The sequence below is a fragment of the Marmota flaviventris genome, chromosome X (assembly GCF_047511675.1).
Source record: "Marmota flaviventris isolate mMarFla1 chromosome X, mMarFla1.hap1, whole genome shotgun sequence".
NCBI lineage: Eukaryota > Metazoa > Chordata > Mammalia > Rodentia > Sciuridae > Marmota > Marmota flaviventris.
In genome coordinates this window covers 91,279,576-91,305,249 of record NC_092518.1, presented here as the reverse complement: position 1 = coordinate 91,305,249, position 25,674 = coordinate 91,279,576, and the positions used below count along the sequence as shown (strand labels likewise).

At 34.3% G+C, this 25,674-nt stretch overlaps 1 protein-coding gene across 2 annotated transcripts in view; it reads right to left on the bottom strand.

The window, feature by feature from the left end:
• Positions 1 to 25,674, bottom strand: part of Rnf128 (ring finger protein 128) — a 103,046-nt gene that overhangs the window by 3,143 nt on the left and 74,229 nt on the right. For both annotated transcript variants that reach the window (XM_027932779.2, XM_027932777.2), the window contains exons 2-6: positions 22,461 to 22,708; positions 5,495 to 5,566; positions 4,158 to 4,240; positions 3,003 to 3,099; positions 1,603 to 1,771 (exon numbers count right to left, since the gene is read on the bottom strand). In XM_027932779.2, the coding sequence (XP_027788580.1) occupies positions 1,603 to 1,771; positions 3,003 to 3,099; positions 4,158 to 4,240; positions 5,495 to 5,566; positions 22,461 to 22,708 (669 nt within the window). The remainder of the gene's footprint in view (positions 1 to 1,602; positions 1,772 to 3,002; positions 3,100 to 4,157; positions 4,241 to 5,494; positions 5,567 to 22,460; positions 22,709 to 25,674) is intronic.

Genomic DNA, 25,674 nt, shown 5'->3' with positions numbered 1-25,674 from the left:
GGAACACAACATCATCTGGACAAATAGACTGTAGTTCTCTATTATAGCTAGAGTAATCAATAGATTATTAAGATTCTTATGACTTATACTCAAAAATGGCTGAAGACTAGATTACAAGAAATATACGCTTTGCTTTTGCATGGTAGTATCCCTCATGACTTCTTCAGAAATGATATGTATGGCACTGATAAGCCTACAGAGGGCAAAGGTTTTTGTCAGAGGAAGCTGAAATTTTCACAAGCCATCTTTTTCTTCTATATTTATGCTAAAATTAGATTATCTCAAAATAATAATTGTGGAAAATCTTTTTTTTTTTTTTTTTTTGTATCAGGGATTGCACTCAGGGGCACTCAACCACTGAGCCATATCCCCAGCCCTATTTTGTATTTTATTTAGAGACAGGGTATCATGGAGTTGCTTAGCACCTCACCATTGCTGAGGCTGGCTTTGAACTCACGATCCTCCTTTCTCAGCCTCCTGAGCCACTGGGATTACAGGTGTGTGTCACTGTGCCCAGCTGGAAAAACTTTTTTTTTTTTTAAGATATTTTTTAGTTGTAGATGGACACAATATTTTTATTTTATTAACTTACTTTATGTGGTGCTGAGGATTGAACCCAGTGCCTCACACATGTGAGGCAAGTGCACTACCACTGAGCTACAACCCCAGCCCTGGAAAAACTTTCAAACCAACAGAAAACAAGAAAAAGTTTGAGTTTAAACAAGGGGAAATAGTTCTTATAGGTATCTTTTCTCTTTATAGGGAAAAAAGTAACAAAATTCTCTAAATTTTCTCCATTGGTATATAAAACTGCTAAGTTACAATACCAGTTCACATGAATTCCGAATATAATAATCAAATTTAGTTTCTAAGTTTATTCATTTCACGGTACACAGTCAACAGGTGGCAGCACATACCATCTTAAACATAGTTCCTATCTACAAAAGATGGTTTCTGAGAAGTTGGATATAAATTGAGCTTCAGTAAATCAGATTCCATTTTATCATTTCAGGATTCCTTTATCATACTTTCTGATTTATCTGTAATAAGCAATGGCTTCTAGTTTTATTTTTGATACCTGGGATCAAACCCCCAGAACCTTAACTACTGAGCCACATCCCCAGCCCTTTTTATTTTATTTTATTTTATTTTAGAGACAAGAGTGTCACTAAGTTGCTTACAGTATTGCTAAGATACTGAGGCAGGCCTCCCAACTTGTAAGCCTCCTGCCTCAGCCTCCCAAGTTGTTGCCACAATGCCTGACAAACAATGCCTTCTAAAATTTAAAGTTAAAATGAACTCCTTAGCCTCAGTAAGTAGTTAATAAGTACATATTTCAATGGGTCAGAGGGATGTTTCCCTTTTTTTGTGAATAATACTCATTCCTGATGCATTTCATCTATTTCAGGGGCTTTTGAATTTGTATATACATTAATTAAGGCAGGAGTACATTCTTCCTTGCATCATTTTAAGAAGAAAAAAACCTGAAATTTGTTAATGGGTGAATGAAAAAAATGTTAAAATGTAGGAGCACTCAGATGAACATATGATCCAAAGTGGATCATCTGTGAGTCATTTGTTGCCTTTCAGTATGGTGCTTACTTGCTGACTGCACATGTTCCTCCAGGGGTGGTTCATCTGTTCCTTGAACTGAAGCATATCCAGATGACGCAGTCTCACTACGATTATCCTCTTCATGGGGAGAGGCACTATTGGATGCGTCATTGGATACAGGGACTTGTAAGGAAACTGATCCATCTTCAACATCCACCTTTGTAAAGCATTTGAACAAGTTAAGATTATCAGAGTACATACTTTTCTTCATACGTCATTATAAAATTTCTTCATAAGTGATTCATTAGAACAATATTTCATAACCTTTTAACCTATAATATCTTTTGATAATTGTTATGGTTTGAGTGTGAGGCATCCCCCAAAAGCTCACATGTGAGACAATGTGAGCGGATTCAAAGGAGAAATGATCAGGTTGTGAGAGCTTTATCAGCAAACTAATCCCTGATTGGATTAACTTAGTAACTGAAGGCAGGTGGGGTGTGGCTAAAGGAGTTGGGGCATTAGGGGCATGGCTTTGGGGTTTATATTTGTATTTGGCAAATAATATAATGGAGAGCTCTCTCTGCTTCCAGACCATCATGTAAGCTGTTTCCCTCTGCCACATTCTTCTACCATGTTGTTCTGCCTCACCTAGAGACCTGAGGAACAAAGCCTGCTGTCTATGGAGTGAGACCTCTGAAACCATGAGCCCTCAAATAAACTTTTCCTCCTTTACAGTTGTTCTGGTTGGGTCCTTTTAGTTATAGCAACAACAACAACAAACACCGAACTAAAACAATAATTATAAGAAAAATCCCCCTCTTGCTGGCCCCAGTCAGAGCAGTAATTGGGTCCACCAATGGGCTGCACATCTGATGTTCATTTGAATGATCCCATCACCTCATAACATAATGCCTGATACCACATGGGCACTTAAAAATACCTATGTAACTGTATCTATATACGTATCATGCTATCCCCTAATAGAAATGAGGAGTGCTGTTATCCATGTATCTCTACAAGTTATGAAGATTTTATTGAGCTTGATTTTTATTTTACCTTAAAAAGTTTTTTCACTTACCAAATATGAAATTATAATTTACTATCTATTACATATTTTTTTCAAATTACACATGCTCATTTAACAAATTTGGTCACTATGCAATAATATAATGGAAGCAGAAAGGAGGATGACAAGTTGTTAGTTTATATGATCATCACTTCAAATTCTGACTAAATGATAAGTCCATTTGAGTAGAGGGAGGAAGAAGGAAAATGGAGATGGTCAAAGATGCAACCTCACTCACTATCTCTATGATATAAATATGTATAGTTTCAGGTGTAAACTATATGTCTAAAAATAATATTGTTATTTTCCTGAATGCTCATGCACATAAATAACATACTGCTTAAGTTCCTTAATATAAATAGTAAAGAGTGATGTTTACCTCAATTCCCAAAGCTTTGAGAATGTCACATTTGCACATGGGGCAAGTCCTATGTTCTAACAGCCATGGGTCAACACATGTCTTATGGAAAATATGGCTAATAAGGGAGAAAATGCATAATTTAGTTATAAGATGTAACACAACAACACTTTGCCTAACATTTATTAGCAGGCTGTAGCACAACTTTACTTAGTCTTTGAATGGATGCTTTTTTCTTTTAAAAATGCACTATTAATACAAAGAACAAGCCACAGAAATAAAAATTGAAATTTCTTAATATAGTACTTTTAAATATAAACCATATTATTTTAGTTTCAAAAAACTATTTTCAGTACACATTACTTGAAAATGCCTAACAACCTGAGTTAAGACTGTTCAAATGTTACACAATTGAAATTGTAAATTCTTTAATTGTAAAATGGTATAGTCGTTCTCAACAACACAGTACAAAATACTGTGTACAACATGATACTGAAGCTTTAACCAATATAATATGTTCCAAGAACACTTCTATTCAACAGCTAAAAGAAAGAGTGGTAAGAGTCTTAAGAGCAATCTTCAGGAAAGGATAATTAAAAAAAAAAAAAACCTTGAGTGAAGACTTCTAAATTGGTGCTTATAAATCTATTTTATTTTTTATCAATGGAATTATTATAATGCATTTAAAACCAAATAATCTAGTATTGCCTTTGTGTGTGTGCATGTATGTGTGTGTAAGTGTGTGTGTGTGTATGTATGTGTGTGTGTTCTGCTGACTAATTCTCAGTTGTGTATGAAATCAGTTCAGAATAAATTGTATTGGATTGTGGAAAGCATACAATTTGACTTCTACCAATTTCAGTGTTATTTTTTTTTGTGGTACTGGCAATTGAACCCAGGATTGCTCTTTCACTGAATTGCATCCTCATCCCTTTATTTTATTTTGTATTTTGAGTCAGGGTCTTGCTAAATTGTCTGATGAGCCTCAAATTTATGATCCTCCCACTGAGTAGGTATGATTAGAGTGTCATTAATTAAAAAAACTCCTTTATATTTAATTGAAGATACACACTTTCTCTGCACCAGTTAGGAAACATTCAAAATAGTTTTCCCCATCACAATCATTTTGTGAGTCAGCAATTTTTTATTGATGTTATAAAAGAACGTCAAACTTACTTGCAGGTTAAGATGCGCACCAAATCATTTGGTTTATATAATTCAATACACACAGCACAACTATCTCCATCAGGACCAATTTCCTATGAACAAATAGTTATTGTTACTCTGGTAGATAAGAGAAAATGAGTTAAACTTTGGAGTAAGATTGGACTGTCCATATAACTAGCATAACTTCTTATAAATGTAGAAGCATCTTATCACTAAGTGACTATGTAAAGTTTCAACAGGTGATTTAAATTTATTTGGGCTTAAAAAGGTAAAAAGGATAAAGTCAACAAAAAAGGGGAACAGAACAAATAAGGTCATATACATTGATTTAGACTCTTTTTCCTGATTTTGGACTTCATAAAACATCATTTGCATAAGTTCTATAGCTGTTTTCCCATTTTTAAAAATTAAGGTATAGTAATTCACATACAGTCTTTTAGTATACAGTTCTGCAAGTTTTGACAAACATACACAGTCACTTACTCCCCACCACAATCAAAGTAAGAATAGTGCCATTACTCTAGCAAATTCCTCCATACCTCTTAGTAATTAATACTTTCTCTCACTTTTAGCTCCTGGAAACCACTTTCCAGTTTCTACACTTTGGGCTTTTACAGAATATCATATAAATAGAATCATGTACTATCTAGTCTTTGAGTCTTGTTTCTTTCACTTCACATAATACTTTTGAGATTATCCATGTAGCTGTATATATCCATAGGGTTCCTACATTCGTTTTATTGCAAAATGGTATTCCATGACATAGGTATGCCAAGTTTATCCATTCACCATTTGAAGGACATTCAGGTTCTTTTTAGTTTGGGGAAATTACAAAAAAAGCTGCTATGAGCAATTGTGTATAGGATTTTATGTGAAAATAGGGGTTTCTCTCCCCCTTTTTCAGTAAATATCTAGTATGGTTTAAAAAAAAAAAGCCGCTTGCATTCCTTGACTTATGGCCTCTTTCTCACATCTCTCCAGTGTCTTGCTTCCACTGTCACTTGTTCTACTGTGCTATAATAAAATCCTTCTCTTCCTCTATCTTATAAGGACACTGTGATAATATTTAGGACATTTTCATATAATGTAAAATAATATCCCTGTCTTTATTTCCTTGAGTTAATCATATCTGCAAAATCATATCTGCCACATAAGGTAACATTCACAGGTTCCAGGTATTAGGACTTAGATATCTTTGGTGGACATTATTCAGCATCAAACAACTTTTTAAAAAGCCAATACGGTTCATAAAAGGCAAAGAAAATATATTGGAAGAACCTTTTGTTTGAACAATGGTTTGCTAGTATTGCTTTAAAACAAACAGCATTTTAAAATAATAAATGCACCTTGTCTCCTTGTTTCAGTGTACGTAGTTGAAGCCTTCCAATAGCTTTTTTAGCATCTGCCTTTAATTGTCTCTGTAATAAAAAAATCAGATATTAGAAAAAGTAATTTTAAAGATGCATGGTTTAAAAAGGTGGAGTGTATTAATTAACATTTATCAGGTGAATGTCAATGAACAAATGAATTTTAAAAGATAAAATTTAATTAACCATAATAAATGCCTCATTTATCTGTTATCAAGCAGCATTTTTCAAATTATTGAAACTATTTTACTTATTACATTTTCCTATTTTCTTAAATAGTGTCTTTGGGATGGTGATGATAAAGCTACATGTCCCTATTCCAAATGGATTCAGATGCTATAAATTTCCAAATCATTTTTCATGTTTTAAAGTGCAGAGTACCTTAAAGTAAATATTTTCCAATTTTTCCCTCATTTTTTTTTTTTTTTGGTACCGAAGATTGAACCCAGGGGTGCTCAACCACTGAGCCATATCCCCAACCCTTTTTGATATTTTATTTAGAGACAGGGTCTCATTGAGTTGCTAAGTGCCTTGCTAATTTTCTGAGGCTGGATTTGAACTGGCAATCCTCCTGCCTAAGCCTCCTGAGCCACTGGGATTACAGGTGTGTGCCACCATGCCTGGCTCCACATTTTTATTGGTACATTATAGTTGTACATAATGGTGGGATTTGTTGTTACATATTCCTACATGCACACAATAGCTGTGGATCAAGGACAGCTGGTGCAGAGATACAATGTTCATGCAAATCCCAGTGATCCTGCTCAGGTATAGGTCAAGGTTCTGTTCCTCAAGTGATCCCTTTCTTTTTTTCCCACATTTTATTGGTACATTGTATAGTAGTGGATTCATTGTTACATAACATTACATTATATGCACATAATACAATTTGGCCAGTATCATTCCCTAGTATGTCTCCTTTCCCTCCTCACCTCCCACTGCTGTTCCCTTTCCTCTACAGATCTCCCTTTGATTTTGATGAGATTCCTGCCCTCCCTTTCTTTTCCTTTTTCTCTGTAGTTTCCACATATGAGAGAAAACATACAACCCTTGACCTTCTGAGTTTGGCTTATTTTGCTTAACATAATGTTCTCAATTCCTAGCCATTTTTCTGCAAATGACATAATTTCATTTTTATTTATGCCTGAATAAAACTCCATTGTGGATTTTTTGTTTGTTTAAGTACTGGGGATTTAGCCCAGAGGTGATTTACCATTGAATTACATCTCCAGCCATTTTTATTTTTTGAGACAGGGTCTCACTAAGTTGCTTAGGGCCTAAGTTGCTGAGGCTGGCTTTGAACTTGCAATCCTCCTGCCTTAGCCTCCTGAGTCACTGGGATTACAGGCATGCACTGCCATGCTCAATTCTACTCTGTGTATATACCACATTTTGTCTCTCCATTCATTCATTCAACTTCAGCTGGTTCATAGTTTGGCTAATGTGAATTGTGCTGTTATAAACATGGTTATACATGTGTCACTATAGTATGATGACTTTAATTCTTTAGGATAAGTACTGAGGAGTGGTATAGCTGGGTCATGTGGTGGTTCTATGCCTAGTCTTTTGAGGAAACTCTATGCTGATTTGCATAATGTTTGTACTAATTTACAATCCCACTGACAGTGTAAAAGTGTTCCTTTTTCTCCACATCTCCTCCAGAATTTATTTCCGGGTCCTTTTTTGAAATGCGACATATTTGGTGGAAAGTGCATAGGAATTTAATTCAAATGGACCTTGATTAAAAATCTGATTTTGTCACTTACTCAATGAGTAATTCTAGACATTTCACTTAATACTTTCACCTTATTTACTTGAAAATATTTGGTTTAAGGGGAAAATGCTGTTTATAACCTCTATTGCCTAGTAAGGAGGATGGATTCTGAGAATAGCCACCTTTGTTTCACTGGGCACAAATCTAGAAACATTTGGAAATTCAAAGTCAAGTCCAAGGCTCACTTAGAGAACTCACACTAAAAATTATGCATCATTGAATCAGAAGTGAATTTGGGGTATGGGAGGAATAAAAAAGGTGAGGAAAATATTATGAATAGAGAGGAATCATTGAGAGATTGTCATATGTGGGGTAAACTGTCCAAATGAAAAAAAATATCCCAGGTAATATAAGATAATTAGTATTAATATGGTGTACTGTTGCAAAGAAATCCTTCCCTTCCTTTCCTAAAATCTACTGTATACAAAAATGCCTCAAGTGAATATATGTGTAAACTGAACTAGAGCTTAGGCTTCACAGCTGGGTGGATGCTGTGTGGAATATAAAAATAGTATGTTCAGAATGGCAAGATGATAAGCAATCTTTCTATTTTAAACTGTAAAAAGAAAAAAAAAACTTAACAGAAATTTAGCAAAAAGTAAGTGCTCAGAACCAGAGGTCATTGTAAGAATGTAAGCTTCTTCCTTATGCCCCTGTAAAAATCCCCCTCCCTACCAGGGTCACCAACTGACATCTAGGTTACATGAAAATTAGAGGTAATGCAAGTAGAGTATCTAATATAATGCCTATGATATAGCAGATGTTCAATAAAATGTTTATTAAATGAAAATATAAGCTACCATTCATAAGTAAGCATTAATGGGTACTTGTAATATGTCTATACATATTTTTAGCAATCATATTTTGGAAGGGGATCGTCCATAGTCCAGGTAGATAAGGAAACTCCTTAATGCCCAAACCTGTCTCCTATATAATATATATCATTTTGTGAAAGGTATTTGGCTTAAAGCTAAGGAAATTACTAGCCAAACTATTTCCTTACTGTCACAGGAATAGCAGCAACCTCTTAAATTGTTACCTGAGCAGCAAGTAGAGCTAGGTTCTAAGTAGAAAAGAGGTGCTAATGAAAGCCCTTTCACTCCCATTTTGGGACTTCATTGTGAGTTTAAAAGGGGTTTCTATGATGGGTCTTTTTTTGGCACAAGTATCTTCCGTTCTGTTTTTGTTGCTTGCATTATAAATAAATAATAGAGGAATGGTGAATGGAGGACACTTAGGATCTTCAGATCACCTAGGAAACATTTATTGTGACAGATAAGAAAACTTAAGCCTAAAGGGGAAAAATGTCTTGATTAAAATATCAGAGTTGGTGGGGCTGGAATTGTGGCTCAGTGGTAGAGCACTCACCTAGCATGTGTGAGGCACTGGGTTCGATCCTTAGCACCACATATAAATAAAGGTATTGTGTGCAACTACAACTAAAAAATAAATAAATATTTAATAAAATAAAATAAAATATGAGAGTTGGTTACTGTCAGCCCCACTGAAGCTGAGAGTTACATAAAGGAACCCACCTGTGGCTTGGTGTAGGAAGCTACTACTTCTAATACTTCCTTATATTTATACAGTTGATATTTTAAAATCATTTTTATATCCATTACTTCATTTATTCCTTATGACAATCCCCTAAAGGAGGTAAGAATCTCATTTAAAGATAAGCAACTAGGCTGGATGTGGTGGTGTACACCTGTAATCCCAGTGGCTCAGGAGGCTGAGGCAGGAGGACTGCAAGTTCAAGGCCAGACTCAGCAATTTAGTGAGCCCTAAGCAACTAAGTGAAACCCCATTTCAAAATAAAAAGGGCTGGGGATATAGCTCAGTGCTTAAGTGCCCCTAGGTTCAATCCCTGGTGCGCGCGCGCGCACACACACACACACACACACACACACACACACACGCAGCAACTAGAAGCTTGGAAAAGTAAAATAACTTGTCCAAAAGGGCATGTAGTGATAAAGTAAGGATGGTCCAAAATACACAAATCAATAAATGTAATACATCACATAAATAGAACCAAGGACAAAAATCATATGACCATCTCAATATACGTAGTAAAGATCCTCAACAAAATTCAACACCCCTTAATGATGAACACCCTGAAGAAAATATGAATAGAAGGAACTTACCTCAACATCATAAAGTCTTTATATGACAAACCCCAAACCAACACCAAACTGAATAAGGAAAACCTGAAAGTATTTCCTCTAATCAGGATCAAGGAAAGGATGTCTACTCTCACCACTCCTATTCAATGTAGTTCTTGAAACTAGCCAGAGCAATCAGGCAAGAGAAGGACAGGAAAAGGGATATAAACAGAAAAACAAGTCATCTTTGTTTGCTAATTACATGACCCTATATCTAAAATACCCCAAATACTCCACCAGAAGACTTTTAGAGCTGATAAACAAATTCAGCAAAGTAAAAAGATTCAAGACAAACATATAAAAATCAATAATTTACCTACACTACAATAATGAATCTACTGAGAAAGAAATCAGGAAAACTATCCCATTCTCAATAACCTCAAAAAACGAAATACTTGGATGTTAACCAATGGGGTAAAAGACCTCTATAATGAAAATTACAGAACTCTGAAGAAAGAAATTGTAGAAGACACTAGAATGTTGAAAGACATCCCACACTCTTGGATACGCAGAATTAATACTGTTAAAATTGCCATATTATCAAAAGCGTTCTACAGAGTCAATGTAATGCCCACCAATATAGGTATTCTACACAGAAGTAGAAAAAACAATCTTAAAATTTATGTGGAAGAACCAAATATGCAGAATAGCAAAAGCAATGTTGAGCTAAAAGAGCAATGCTTAATCACAGCATCTGATTTCAAATTATAGTACAGGGCTTGGGTAGGGACTCAGAGGTAGAGCGTTTGCCTAGCATGTTTGAGGTAGTGGGTTCGATCCTCAGCACCACATAAACATAAAATAAAAATATTGGGTCCACCTATAATTAAAAAGTAAATATTTTAAAAAAATTATAGTACAGAGCCATAGGAACAACGACAACAACAACAACAAAAAAAGAGCAAGGTACTGGCAAACAAACAAACAAACAAACAAAAAAACCCCCCAAAAAACAGACAAATAGACCAATAGAACAGAATAAAAACAAATCTCCATAGCTATAATGATCCGATTGTTGATAAAGCTGCCAAAAACACATTGGAGAAAAGACAGCCTCTTTAACAAATGGTGCTGGAAAACCACATGTAGAAAATCCCTATCTCTTACTCTGCATAAAAGTCAACTCAAAATGGATCAAAGATCTAAGTACAAAACTGGAAACGTTGCAACTGTTAGAAAAATAGGGTAAACACTTCAACATATAGGCATAGCTAACCACTTCCTCAATAAGATTCCTATAGCTCAGGAGATAAAATAATCAACAAATGAGATAATGAGAGGTCATCAAATTAAATAGCTTCTGCATAACAAAGGAAACAATTAACAGTGAGGAGACAACAGATAGAATGGGAAAAAATACTTTTTTTTTTTTGTACTGGGGAATGAACCCAGGATCACTTTCCCACTGAGTTATATCCTCAATCCTTTCTATTTTTTCTTTTGAGACAGGGTCTTATTAAGTTGCTGAGGCTGGCCTTGAACTTGCTATCCACCTGCCTCAGCCTCCTGAGCCAGAGGGATTACAGAAATGCACCAATGCATCCAGCAGAGAGAAAAATCTTTGTCAGCTTCCAACAAAGGATTAAAAACCAGGATGTATAAAGAAATCAAAGAGCTCAACATTATAAAAGCAAGTAACACAATCAATAAATGGGAAAAAGAACTCAACAGATAGTTCTCTAAAGGGGAAATACAAATAGCCAACAATTATATGAAAAATGTATGACTTTCTTAGCAATCAGGGAAATGCAAATAAAAACTACACTGAGATTTCATCTCATTCTTGTTAGAATGACAGTTATCAAGAATATAAATAAAAACACATGCTGGTGAGGATGCAGGAAAAAAGGAACTCTTATATACTGTTTAAGGGAATGTAAATCAGTAGAACCACTATGAAAATTGGTATGGAGATTTCTCTAAAAGTTGAAAAAAATAGATCTACCCTATGATCAAGCTATACCATTCTTTGGTATTTGTCCAAGAGAAATGTCAGCATACTTTAGAGATACATGCATACCCACAATTATTGCAGCACAGTTCACAATGATCAAATTGTTCAATCAGCCAAGCCGTCCATCAACAGCTGAATGCATAAAGAAAATGTGAGATAGATACATATAGATATGTAATGGAATTTTATTCAGCCATAAAGAAGAATGAAATTATGACATTTGGAGGAAAATGGATGTAACTGGAGACCATAATTTTGAACTAAGTAAGTTAGACTCAGAAAAGTATCATCTCTTTTTTCTCATATGTAAAAGCAGAACAAAAAAAATCAAGAACAAAAAGAAACTCCAAGATATCAAAAGGAAGAACAGTAGGATAGAGGGAGAAGAATAGGGTAGGAAAGATACTGGGGAGTGAAACTGATCAAATTATGTTTTGTTTTTTCTAGTACTGGGATTGAACCCAGTGGTACTTTACCATGAGCTACATCCCCAGCCTTATTTATTTATTTATTTATTTATTTATGTTACCAGGGATTGAACCCAGGGGTGCTGATCCACATCCCCAGCCCTTTTAAAAAAATATTTTGTTTACAGACAGGGTCTCACTAAGTTGCTTATGGCCTCACTAAACTGCTGAAGCTGGCTTTGAACTCATAATCCTCCTGCCTCAGCCTGCTGACCTGCTGGAATTACAAACATGCACCACTGCACCTGGCTTTGTTTTTTTTTTGTTTGTTTGTTTGTTTGTTTTGTTTTGAGACAGGGTCTTGTTAAGTTGCTTAGGGCTTTACTAAGTTGCTGAGGCTGGCATCAATCTTAAAATTCTCTTGCCTCAGCTTCCAAAGTTACTAGGTTTATAGGCATAAGACATTATACCCAGCTCAAATTGTTTTTATCCATTACAAATATGCCTCAATGAAGTCCACTATTCTGTACAATTAATATGCACCAATAATAGGAAAAAACCTAATAATTAAAAAGGGCATGCAGACTTTAAATGATATAACTGGTAGTGGAACTCTGATCTTTATATTCTAAGAGTCCATTACAATCTAACTATCCAAAATTCAGCTATCTTTTGATGTTTTACCAGTTTTTTTTGGGGGGGGGGGTACCAAGGATTGAACTCAGGGGCACTCAACCACTGAGCCACATCCCCAGCCCTATTTTGTATTTTATTTAGAGATAGGATGTCACTGAGTTGCTTAATGCGTTGCTGTTGCTGAGGCTGGCTTTGAATTCACTATTCTCTTGTCTCAGCCTCTGGAACTGCTGAGATTACAGGCATATGTCACCGTACCTGGATACCAGTTTCTTGATTCTGTGGTCTGTCAAACTGTGACAATCCTTTCAATGAACCACCAGTCCTGGCCTGGCCTAGATTTCCAAACTTCACTACTTTCTTTTTACATAGATCATGAATTATTTAGACATTGAGAAGAGAAAAAGCAAATGAGAAAAAAAAAAGTAGAGCCACTAAGAGAAAATGGATGTGTGTTATGGGGAGGCAGTAGTGTATGCGATAATATGTCTCTGATAATCATTTTGCACTTTGTCTTCAAAGCACTTCAGATTTAGGTTTAAGCAACAAGTTCTGTAACCCAATTGGGGAAACATCTGGTAATGAAGTGATGCCTCTCCAGGGGTATTGACTTGATTAAGTCTATACAGTCTGATTTCTCAATCCAAAATATTTAATTCAACACAATATAAATGCCTGAGTCTCCAGTGCTAACACTTATCAATTTATTAGGAATGAATGTCAAATATATAACTTACTTAATTATACCTAATATTTTAATGCAAATTAATTTGAGGTGCAGGATCAAAGGCAAACTCAAAAATGTCTGAGTCTACTCCCAGAATAACAGTAAAACTTAAATTAGACCAGTGCTAAAAAAAAAAAAAAAAAAGGTGGTGGTGGAAGAAGGGAGAATACCAAAAACCTATAGGGCAAAATCCAAGATGCCAGAAGATGTTAAACAAGAGATTTGTTTAATCATTAAAACAATCTCAAGAGAATTTGCAGCATAGCACAAAACAATATTTAATGAAGTGTCCTTTAAATAAAACTTTAACAGGAAATTTTGGAATTCATTGTGGTATATTCATACACGCACACAGCATAATTTGGTCAGTTTCATTCTGTATTTCCTCCCCTTTCCCATCCTTCCTACTTACCCCCTTGATCCTCCTCCTCTATTCCACTGTTCTCCCTTTCATTTCATGAGATTCCCCTTATTTCTAATTCCATATTTCTCTATGGTTTCCATATATGTGAGAAACCATATGGTTTCCATATATGTGAGAAACCATTTGACCCCTGACTTTCTTAGTCTGGCTTATTTCACTTAGCATGTTCTCTAGTTCCATTCATTTACCAGAAAAATACATAATTTCATTCTTCTTTATTGCTGAGTAATATTTCATTGTGTATACATGCCACATTTTCATTATCCATTCATCTGTTGATGGGCATCTAGGCTGGTTCCATAATTTGTGTATTGTGAATTGTGCTGCTATAATCATTGGTATGCACATGTAACTGTGGTAAGCTGAACTTCAGTTCTTTATGCTATGTGCATGTATGAATATATCACAATGAATTCTACTTTTATGCATAACTATAATATACCAATTAGAAAAACAATAAATAAATAGAAGGAAAATCAGTAGAGAAGGAGAATGGGAGAAGGAAGAGGGGAGGGAATGAGGAAGTACTAGAGATTAAAATGGAGAAAATTAAGTTCTATGCATTTATATATATTTTAAATGAATCCCATTATTATGTATAATTATAATGCTCTAAGAAAACCATTTTCAAAAAATGAAATTTGGATATTTTCAATATCTTCTGTTGAGTTTATATAAAGAAAAGTCATTTCCTTTAAATATGGATGTGAGACAAGTGATTTTGGTGAAATGAGCTTCAATGAAGGTTACTCATAAAATTGCCATTGGTACTCAAAATATTTCACTCTCACACTGATAGCAACACTTCCAAGATACAATCCTCCCTCTAAAACACCAAAATATGACAACAACATTAGGATCAAATAGTTTATATATTAAATATGATATATTATCTGCACAATATCATTTAACATTTGAGTGCCCAATTATTCCTCCACATTTAGAGAGAATATTTAGCAATGCAAATGGTAATTTATCTTATTCCTTAAAAATCAGAACTTCAAGAACATTTCTACCTTATTATACAAATTAGACACTTACCCAGTGCTTTGCCAACATATCAGAATTCCCTTCTACCCTATACATTTCAGTAGCCCATGGTTTCCACCTCTTATCATATTCTATAATTGCATTATTTATTTGTCTTTTCCCCCTCCTAGATTGTGAGTAGCTAGAGGACTGGATCTTAGTATTTTAAAACAATTCCCATAGTGGATAGTAATTGCTCAAATAATATTTTCTAAATTTAGAAAATATAAACAGATTTTCAGGGTTTTCTTGTTCTTCCTTTTTGTTCAAACAAGACTCCTCTCCATTTTACTTATTTGCTTTTCTTTTTCTGGTACTGGGGACTGAATTCAGGGACACTCCACCACTGTTCTATCGCCAGCCCTTTTTATTTTGAGACAGTTGCTGAGGTTGGCCTCAAACTTGTAATCCTCCTGTCTCAGCCTCCTAAATTACTAGGATTACAGGCAGGCACCACCAATCCTGGCCAATTTTGCTCATTTAAATCCTCAAATCCACTGAATTTGGGAAAGAAGGGTTTAGAGGGAATTTATTGGGCTCCTACCATGTGTCAGTTTCAACTCTATGATTTTTACATGTGTCATTGTGTGTAATTATTAACAACCTTGTAAATAGGTATTTTAATGTACAAATTTTATAGGCAAGAAAAGTAAGCTTATGAAGCTTGAATAAAGTCCAGGCAGATGGTTAGTTGCAGAGCTGTGATTCAATTCAAGCACAGGTTCTATCTGGCTTTAAAACCCATGATCTCTCCACTATAGTACACTGCTTCCATTGTGCAACAGCAAAGAAGCCTTTAAAAGGCTTCACATTCCATGAGAAGATAAATGAGAGAAATAGGAGGGAAAAAACCCTCAAAGTTAGCTATTACCCAATCTTAAAATTCTTTGTAAATTGGCTACTCACTATAATTTCTGAAAAATTTTAAAATAAGTATATTATACCAACAGCCTCTCTCCTACTTCTCAATCTTAAAAAAATACCTGGTGTCAGAAGATTTGGCAGTTGAGTTGAAAACTAAAACTAAGCTGGTTGTTGGCCAATTTTCCTAACAGAAGCTTAATGTGACTACTCTGACTAGTCAAAAGCTTTGAAGGCTCTAGCCAATTTTTTTGTGTATATATATATATATATATATATATATATATATATATATATATATATAGTTTTCATTTTGTTTTGCTTTTGCTTATGAGTGGGAGTTCAGTGGGGCTGAAAATGAAAAATGAAACCAATTCTTATTCTTTATTATAATGTTAAATTTTAAAATTGTAGTAAATGCAAAAGTATTCTACTTAGTTCATTTGTGTATTTATATCCAATTAGGTAAAATATATGCTTTAGTCTGGTGATTTGCCAGCCTGATTCTTGGTCACAGGGCATTTATCTTTCAGCTTAAATGAAATTCTCACGAATAACATTAGTTATGCAGGCAAACCTAATTATTTTATAGAGGCAGGGTATGCAAAAGCAAGAAAAGAGGGTAAATACAAGCAAACTAGATTTTCCTGCACGTAAATCACCTCATTTTAAAAATAAACATTTTCATAAATTTGGCTCAGAGTTTGTAAAGCAAGCTATTTAAAATCAAGAATTATAGTAAGAAGATTCTTTTCTTCTTTTTTTCCTCCGAAGGTGCTGGAAATGAAACCCAGGGGTATCTACTACTGACCTACATCTCCAATCCTTTTTTATTTTTTGAAACAAGGTCTCTCTAAGTTGCTGAGGTTGTCCTCAAATTTGTAATCCTCCTGCCTCAGCTTTGGGAGTCACTGAGATTATAGGTGTGTACTACTGCACCTGAATTCCTCAAATATATTCTTGAGAATTAACTTGAGGTCTGAGCTATGTGGTAGTTGGTGTATATGAAAAATTAAAGAAATTTGTTCTGTACAAGAAAACCTATGTATAATACTTGAATAAAAGTATTCCTACAGGAAAGAAGAGGTGCAGGCTATTAAACAGCTTCCCACAAATCTGTGGAACCTCAGAGAGAGATACATAGGAGTATAGACCATTCCCATAAAGATAAGCACTATGAGCAGTGTACAGAAATGCACTGTGAGGAAAAGTTGGGGAGAAAGGGAGAATTTGACTCAGTAAATAGGTTATTTCTCAGATTATAGCCTTTTATGAAGAGAGACAATCAACACCTTTAGAATTAGCAATATAATTGCAAGCTGGTACACTCTGACCAAACTTAGTCCTTGACAATCCCTTTTTCCCCACCCTCAGCCTCTGAAAACTACATTTCTGTTCTATGCTTCTATGAATTCAACATTTTATGAAGACAATTAAGTTCTGAGGATCTGATGTTTTACTTGAAATTTGCTAAGAGTAGATCTTAAGTGTCCTCACAACACACACACACACACACACACACACACACACGTAATTATGTATAACTGTATGGTGATGAATGTGTTAATTTGATTGTGGTAATAACTTCACAGTGTATAATGTATGTCAAATTATCATTTTGTATACCTTGAAAAGATACAATTTTCATTTGTTAATTACACTGCAATAAAGTTGCAGGGGGGCAGGGAATTAGTGATATAAGCCAGGCATGGTAGGGTGAGCTGTAGACCCAGCCCTCTGGAGGCTGAGGCAGTAGGATCACTTTACCCAAGAACTTTAAGACCAACCATGGTAACTGTTCTGGTTTGAATCTTAAGTGTCCCTCAAAGGATCATGTAGTAAAGGTTAGGTTGCCAGCCTATGGCACCACAGGTAGAATCTTTAGGAGGTGAAGCCTAGTGAAGGAAGTTAGATCATTGAGGGTGTGTCCTTGAAGAAGATATTAGGATGTCAACCTCTTCCCTTTTTCTTGGCTTCCTGGTCAAAAGTGAATAGCTCTGCGTCACCACATGTTTCACGCCATGATGTTCTTTCTACCTTGCTACAAGCCCCAAAGTGACAGGGGCCAAATGACCATACACTGAAACTTCTGAAACCATGGGCCAAAATTGACCTCTCTTCTTTTAAGATATTTATCTCAGGTATTTTCTCACAGTGACAGAAAGAGGACTAACACAGTAACCTAGTGAGAAAGAAGTCTCAAAAAAGAAATAGTGATATAAATGAAGAATTAAATAAGTAAATCTATAAAAATTGGGACCCATTTTTAGTCTCCTTTTGATTGATGAGAAAGTCAGAAAAAAGATTGTAAAACTAGATCTCACTTATACAAGTGTTTATTTAACCTGCTCTATATAAGAGCCACAATTCTCATGGTCTTGTAAAAGGCCCTGAAAAATTCTCAAATTTAGGCAGGAACAGATACATACATGCAAACACACCAACCACATATTTGTATATGTTGAGAATAGTATAGTATGCAGATATCTGATGAATCTCCCAGTTAATTTCATGTACTACTGGAATAGAGAAAACTAAATGTAATTGGGAATATTTCAGATAATTTTAATAATGCTTAAAGTTCAAGAATAATTTTCAAGATATTAATGTATCCTAGCCCATCCTCATCTAGAAATGAATAGTAGTAGTGTTATTCTCTTATATCAAACTATATGGACATGGGTGGCCCAAACAAACAGTTTGAGTATCAGGATGAGAGATTTGGATTTGTGGGCTGGTTACTATGGGTTTCTTATTAGCAACCATCCATGTTACCTGAAACTCAGGTCCCCAACACTGACTTGTGCATAGCATCAGTATGAATTGTTGTACAAAGCAAACTTGACAAACTGGTACAACATGGTCCACTGCCTCAGGTGTATATAACATTATCATCAATCACTATCATACGGATCACTTTGAGGGCCACATTCCCATGGCTAAGATCCAATCAAGGCTACCTTTAGGGACATGCAAGGAGTAAGCAGATAGTTCTGCTGTTATTTCTTTTTTTTGCAATCTACAAAGCAATCAGTGCAGTGTCAATATAGTATTTATATAAATACTATATTTTATATAACATTTATTTACTATAATTAGCATTTATATGTGCAACAGTATACATACATTATATATAAATATATTTATATATAAATATTTCTTACTTATACACTATTTATATATACATGTTATACTTCTACTATTATAGTACAGTATTATATTTATATAGTATAGTATTTGTATAACATATATATGTATATAGGTTGAACAACATTATATAAACCTAATACTTGTAGAAGCATTCAAGTGGTAGAAACAACTCCCAAAGGTACAATTTCTCCAGTCCATAAGACCATCACAAATATCTTTATATTGTTGTACTAATTTAGTTATCCATTTACTCCCCTGATCTATGGCCACTTGAAATTTGTGATAAACTTGTGCAGAGCTATTTAATAATATAAGAAACTAAGTCATTTTAATTCTTCCTTCAGCTACTCACTCTCCATTGGTATCACATCCTGAGGAGGTTTTAGTTCAATTAACTAATCCATTTGATTACCACATGATTGATTTATATAAGGTAGATGAATTTTACCATCAATACCAGTATTATAGCATATCACAGCATGGTTATGAAACAGTTTGGTTTAGCTACAAAATAAATCAGGAAGTATCAGAGAAGTGTTTATTAAACCTTCCTAGAATAATTGGCCTTTGTTCATATACCAAATATTAATATGGACAAGTGTTGTCACCAGTAGCAATGATTCTGTCATTTCTAAGTTCCATGTTAGCTGGGGACACATTTTCTATGACATGTCAAGTCATTACCTCTGGGGACTTATTTGAGCACTTAGTCATCAAAACTTATGGTTATACATTTATCAGTTTCCCTGAAATTATATATCATGTATCATAATATTTAGAAGGAAGAGATTCCTGAATACGTTATTTTTCCTAATATTCTAATGCAAGTTTCCATAACTCACTTCAACACCATTTCTAACAGTAAATGTAGATAATGGAGTTAAATGTTAAATGATAGTTGTAACCATCATGTATATCAAGCTCTGTTTTTAAAAATAAATCAAGGGTCATGAAAATTAAATATATAAATGATAATGTAGAACTTTCAAATATTTATAAGTAAAAGAATAATCAGCCATATATTTAATTCTTTTGTCCACAAATGATAAATTGATACAATCCATTAAGTAGTAAAAGATGCCCTTTCAAAAGCCTTCTATAATAGAAGTTTCAATGCTATTCTTGACCAAGCCTACAGAGGTTAATTTTTCATAAATACATTACAAACTATGAAAATTTCTTAAATGAATGATGAGGTCAGGGCTACATGTTCAATGAAGCTTCTGCAACACCAAAGATTTTTTATAAACTTATTACTTGCTGACTGATTCAATATAATAGCAGTTACAGTACCAAAACACATAACCTACAGTAAACATAGAGAAACCAAACCCTCTTGTCATTGTTACTGTTGAATAGTTAGTCATACAGGATAGCAATTTCTTTCCCACTTCAGAGATAAAAAACAGTATAACATACAAATGTGAAATATTAACTCAATGTGAAGCTATTAAGTAGCCTAGCAAAGGAATTTGAAACATGCTTTTGACCATAGCTAGTAACAGGCTGAACCTGCCACCAATGTGATAAGTGACTTCTGTGAGAAGGACAGAAGTCAAATAACTTTAAACACTGAGATAATCATCACTTTTAAAAAAACCATATATAATATCTAATCTTTATGAAGTTTTTTAAATTAAATTTCAATTTCTCATCTGTTCTTAGACTCAACATTCTTCCTATTAGAAATCCTCATTGATCCTCCCACCCTTGGTTGTTCTTTGCTTTTCAGAAAGAGTGCTTGGAGTGGACAGAAATTCACTGCCTTTGGAGAAACTTCTCAGTACATATAAAACTGTATTCTGTTCAATCTACTGAAAGAGCATCTGAAAGGCCATCAAACATTCTGGAGAAGTAGCACACCATTCTGCCATTGTGTTGAGAATATCTGAAGGGAAGAGGAGTAAGCAATGATGGTGGTATGGACTGGAGCAAGTGTAAGATGTAATTCTGGATATATAATGGAGGTGGAACCAATGGAGATTATGTGGGAAGTGAGAAAAAAAAGAAGTAAAAATAACCTAAGGTTTCTGGTCTGGGATCAAGAAAAAATTCTTTTGAAAATAGGAGCATAATAGTATGTTTTTGTGTTGATGGGAAAGATCCAGAGGAAACACTGTTAGTGGTAGGACAGTGACACAGAACAACTGCTGGAGTAATGTTCTTTAGTATACAAAAGACTAAAAGGATCTTGTGCATGAGGGAAAGTGGACCTTTTCAAGGGAACAGTTCATCCACAGTAACAGAAGATAGAGCAAAGCAATAGGACAAAGACTTAAATGCACTTAGATGGGTAGATGTGGAAGTACTTTTTTTAAAAATATATATTTTTAGTTGTAGTTGGACACAATACCTTTATTTAATTTATTTATTTTTATGTATTGGTAAGGATCAAACCCAGTGTCTCACACATGCTAGGCAAGTGCTCTACTGCTGAGCCACAACCCCAGCCTGGAACTTATTTTTTGATTGCTTCAATTTTTATCAATGGAACAGTGAGAATAAAATTGTTGGATGCTTAAGGAGAAAGAAAAAAGTAAGATTACTCGCCTAGGAAAGTAGGAGAGTAAATGGCTAAGAAAAACATAATATGATTAATGGGCAGCATTAACGGTCATAAATTTGAAGTCAGATCAGTCAGTATAGCTGTAAATGTTTTTCTGCTACTTTAGCTATGCAAGGTGCAGACAGTGTAGGTGGCAAGTAGGATTTAAGAAGGGTTGGATTTTGCTGGCAAGTACAGACAGCCCTCTATAACCATGAGTTCTGCATGCTTGAATCAACCAAGCTTGGATTGAAAATAATCAGAATAAAAAATTGTGTCTCTAATGAACATGTACAGATGATTTCTTGCCACTATTTCTTACAAAATACAATACAACTATTTACATAGCGCTTACATTGTATTAGGTATTAAAAGTAATTTAGAGATGATTTAAAGTATATGGAAGGATATATACAGGTTCTCTACAAATACTACACCATTTTATATAATGTAACGGATTGCCTATGTGCAGATTTTGGTATCCATCTGAAGGTCCTGGAACCAATCCCTCATGAAGACCAAAGAGAAGACTGTGTAACAGAGAGTATGGCCAAGGGAACTGAAGATGTATGCTTGGGAGTGGTCATGCATACATCTGAATAAGGCTGTATGAAAAAGGACAGAATGAGGATATCAGGGGGGTAAGAAATAGTTTATAGGTGCCAGGATCAAAACCACAGAATCATGGGCACTTCCTTGTTCCATAATACTTTGGTATTTTGGCTCTATTGTTTCTATATTTTGTACCTTTTATGTAATAATGTTACACTATGCTAGATATTATGAATATGTCATGGTTTGGAGCACAACTAGATCTTTAAACCTGCCTTCTCATGAAAGCCAGCCTAGTGTCTTTCTTCAGCCTCACTGTCACATGCAAAGGCACATATATATGTAAAATAACAGTGGTTATCTTTGGGCAGAGATTACAGATATTTTGATATGTTGGATTTTGGGAAGGATTTTTCCTTTTTACCTTCTAATGTCTAAATTTTCTTTATTGAATATGAAGGCTGTTATAATAAAAAATATTTATTTAAAAGGACATATGTATTTACACCCATTTATAATTAAATTCTGGCTGCTTCCTTAATGAGGTGTTAAAGACTTAATCAGGCAGGATTAAATTCCTTGACAAATTAAAAAAATAAATGAAGATGGAGGCTGACATAAATTTTAAACTACTATATTTTATAAAACATATATATAGAGATCTTTGTCTAGCAAGGGAAATATATTAAAATGCAAACGGGAAGAGAGGAGCATTACAAACCTGCTTCCTGCTTTGAGCTCTTGCATTCCGTAATCTTCGAGCAGAATAAAAGATAAAATAGCCCACAGTTGCTGCGGTAATGATAAAAAAGGACACAGAAACAAAGAAAATTGAATAGTGATTCACCCAAGGGCCATGTTTTTTTCCTACTTCAATGACCATTGTTACTTGTATGCCTTTTTGAATAGACTGTAGAATTTTTGTTCCTTTCAGATTGCCAATCATGATTGCAACAATGTCTCCTGCACCTGTAAGTAAAAGAAAAGAAATTCAGTTTTATTGTTTGACACTCTTAATACAAAATCCAACTGCTAAAATTATTTAAAATGAGACACAATGAGACAAAACAAGTTTACTTATTCATTCAATTAACATTTATCAATCAACTACTATATACATAAAAGTTGTAGGGGATATAAACATTCATGAGGCTTGGGTACTGATTCTAAGGTCCTCACAGTTTAGTAAGGAAGCTATTGTATATAGCAGGTAGCTCCCCTCTCCTCAGATTAATAACCCATAATTTAAGAGTATTGTCTTTTGGGCCCAATTTGCATTTTATATGAAGATTTCTTTAATGACAAATAGACCCCTAGCTCATAGACAATAGGACTTATGTTCCAGAGAATTTGAGATTTGGGAAATATAAAAATATTCAGCTATGCATCTCTCAATTTGCAGGGTGATAGATTATCATATGTATTCACTAGTAACATATATAAGGATTTACATGTCAGGATAGTAATGTGAGACACATAATGTATGTAAACCAAAATGTACAACTTATTTATGTCCATGATATGTCATTTTTCTATATCCTTAACAGCAATATAAAATTTGTCCAAGGTATTTAAGGTTTTACATTGACGTGATCTGGTTAGCAATGAAGATTACACGTAGAACTGATGGAAATGTTTCTATTCAGGCTAATTAAGGACATATGAGAGTTGCTAACACTACTGTTTTAAGTGCCAGATATTCCACTATTTATTCCTCATGATTCCTTCCATATGTCTATATTGAATTGGCTTGCTTATTAATAAAACAATTTTTTTGCTTCAAAAAAAGGACATATGAAGTTAAATTAAATTTATTGCTAATGATAATTTCTGTAAAAATGCCCTTTCTAATCCCAAATATTTTTTTTTCTAGAAAAAAGACAAGCGGTTTTTTCCTATATTCCAAGAATGTCAGATTGCTCAGCCATTCCAATGTTTTTCAAGGTTTATATTCCTTCTAGTTTATATGATCTTAGAACAATAATCTTAAGCAAAAGAAGAGTTCTTTGAATGTTAAGGTATTACCGACCAGTGAAACCTCCCACTGATGTCAGCTTAAGGCACTAATTAAGGTTAATAATAAAACTCCAATCTGGAATAAACAACCACACAAAAACAAGAATCTAAAAGGACCTTTAGACAAAAGTTTAAACATATAATTACAATATTATAATAATATTCACACATTCAATGATCAAATTAAGAGTACAAACCCTAAAAGACAATGTGAATTGTAGAATCCCCCCCCCCCCCGCAATAATCCCTTAAATTTATAGGTCCAATAGCCAAAGACTTCAAAAGATCAGGCCAAACAGAAATACCTCACACTACACACTAGGATCCTCTCCTTGTTTGAAGTTATTAAATTAAAAAAAAACATATTCAAAGAGTATCATTCATTATAGATCTTAAATTTTCAAAAGACTATTCTTTTTTGTATATGAAAGCCATTTAGTTAAACCCTTTCATAATTCTACTGACCATGGATGGTGGAAGGAGACCCTCATCGTTATATAAAATACATGTATGAAGATATGAGAAAAAAAAAAGAATAGCATTACCATAGATTAGGTAGAGAGAAGTTATGGGAGGGGAGGGGACGGGAAGGGGGGAAAGGAAGGACAGTAGAATGAAATAGACATTATTATTGCTGTGTGTATATACGTGACTGTATGACCAATGTGATTCTGCAACCTGTATACTCAGAAAAATGAGAAATTATATCCCACCTGATTCAAATGTATGATATGTCAAGGTCATTGTACTGTCATATGTAACTAATTAAAACAAATAAAAAATAAAAAAAATAATTCTACTGACCAATATGTGATCAGTCAGTTTGATAGAGTTTAATGACTCACTCCATTCTCACTTACATGGGAGAAAATCTCAAAAGTAACTGGGAGTGGAGGAGTCTGAAATGTAGAAACCTTCTGGTGTATCTTCCAATGTGAATATATGACCAAAAAATTCTTTATGCATATGGAGAATTGGTAGTTTTGTGAGTAAGTGGCTCTTTTTGTCATTTATTTGGGAACTTTACATTTCTAAGTAGGACTCTAAAAGCACAAACATTATTTATCTTTTCTCTATAAGCCATGTCTCAATAAAATGACTGGCTATACTGTTTTTATTATTTATATAATCTAGCATTTATTTCTGATATTGTAACCTGCAGAATAAGACTTTGGAATGTATTATAATTTTAAAGATTTCCTTTAAAATCACTGATTGGGCCTTCTAATAAGCTTTTTTGACTAACAGAAATAAGTTTTTATTCTTTTAGAAGATATGAGGTGGGTGGCAGGGGTGGATGCTCAGGAACATACTGGCTATTGTGGTCAGTTGGAGATTAAAAAACAAAGATACTCAAGAAATGTACATTGTCTACATATCAGGAACAATGCTGTATTTCAATCCTCACAATCCATATTCATACAGGCTATATATAATCTAACAATAAAAAATCTACTGAATTCACTTTCTAATCATATAAAAGATTTATTTCTAAGCATTAGGATATACCTCCTTTTTTCCATACTCTTACAGTTATCTGAAAATGTCTCCCCCTCCAGTGTTCCCAATCATAACTAATGGCATCTCAACCTTTCTGGCAAGCTAGTTTAAACCACAGAATCATGTTTGAATGTGTACTGCTCATCTAGTTAGTCCTGTATATCCTACTAACTTCCTTTTTGTCTCCCATGATCAAATCCTTCTTTTCATTTCTGCTGCCTTTATGTAGGTCTTCATAATTTCCTTGCCTAAACTATTTCAGTAACCTCCTAACTGGTTGTGCTATATTCAGTATCCCTCTGTTCTTAAAGTTTTATCAGAGTTTACCTTCCTTTTTTTTTTTTTTTTTGCCATTGTTAGTTTGGATCATGTCTCTTCCCTTCCTGCTCAGAAGTTTTCAGTGATTATTTGTTACTGGC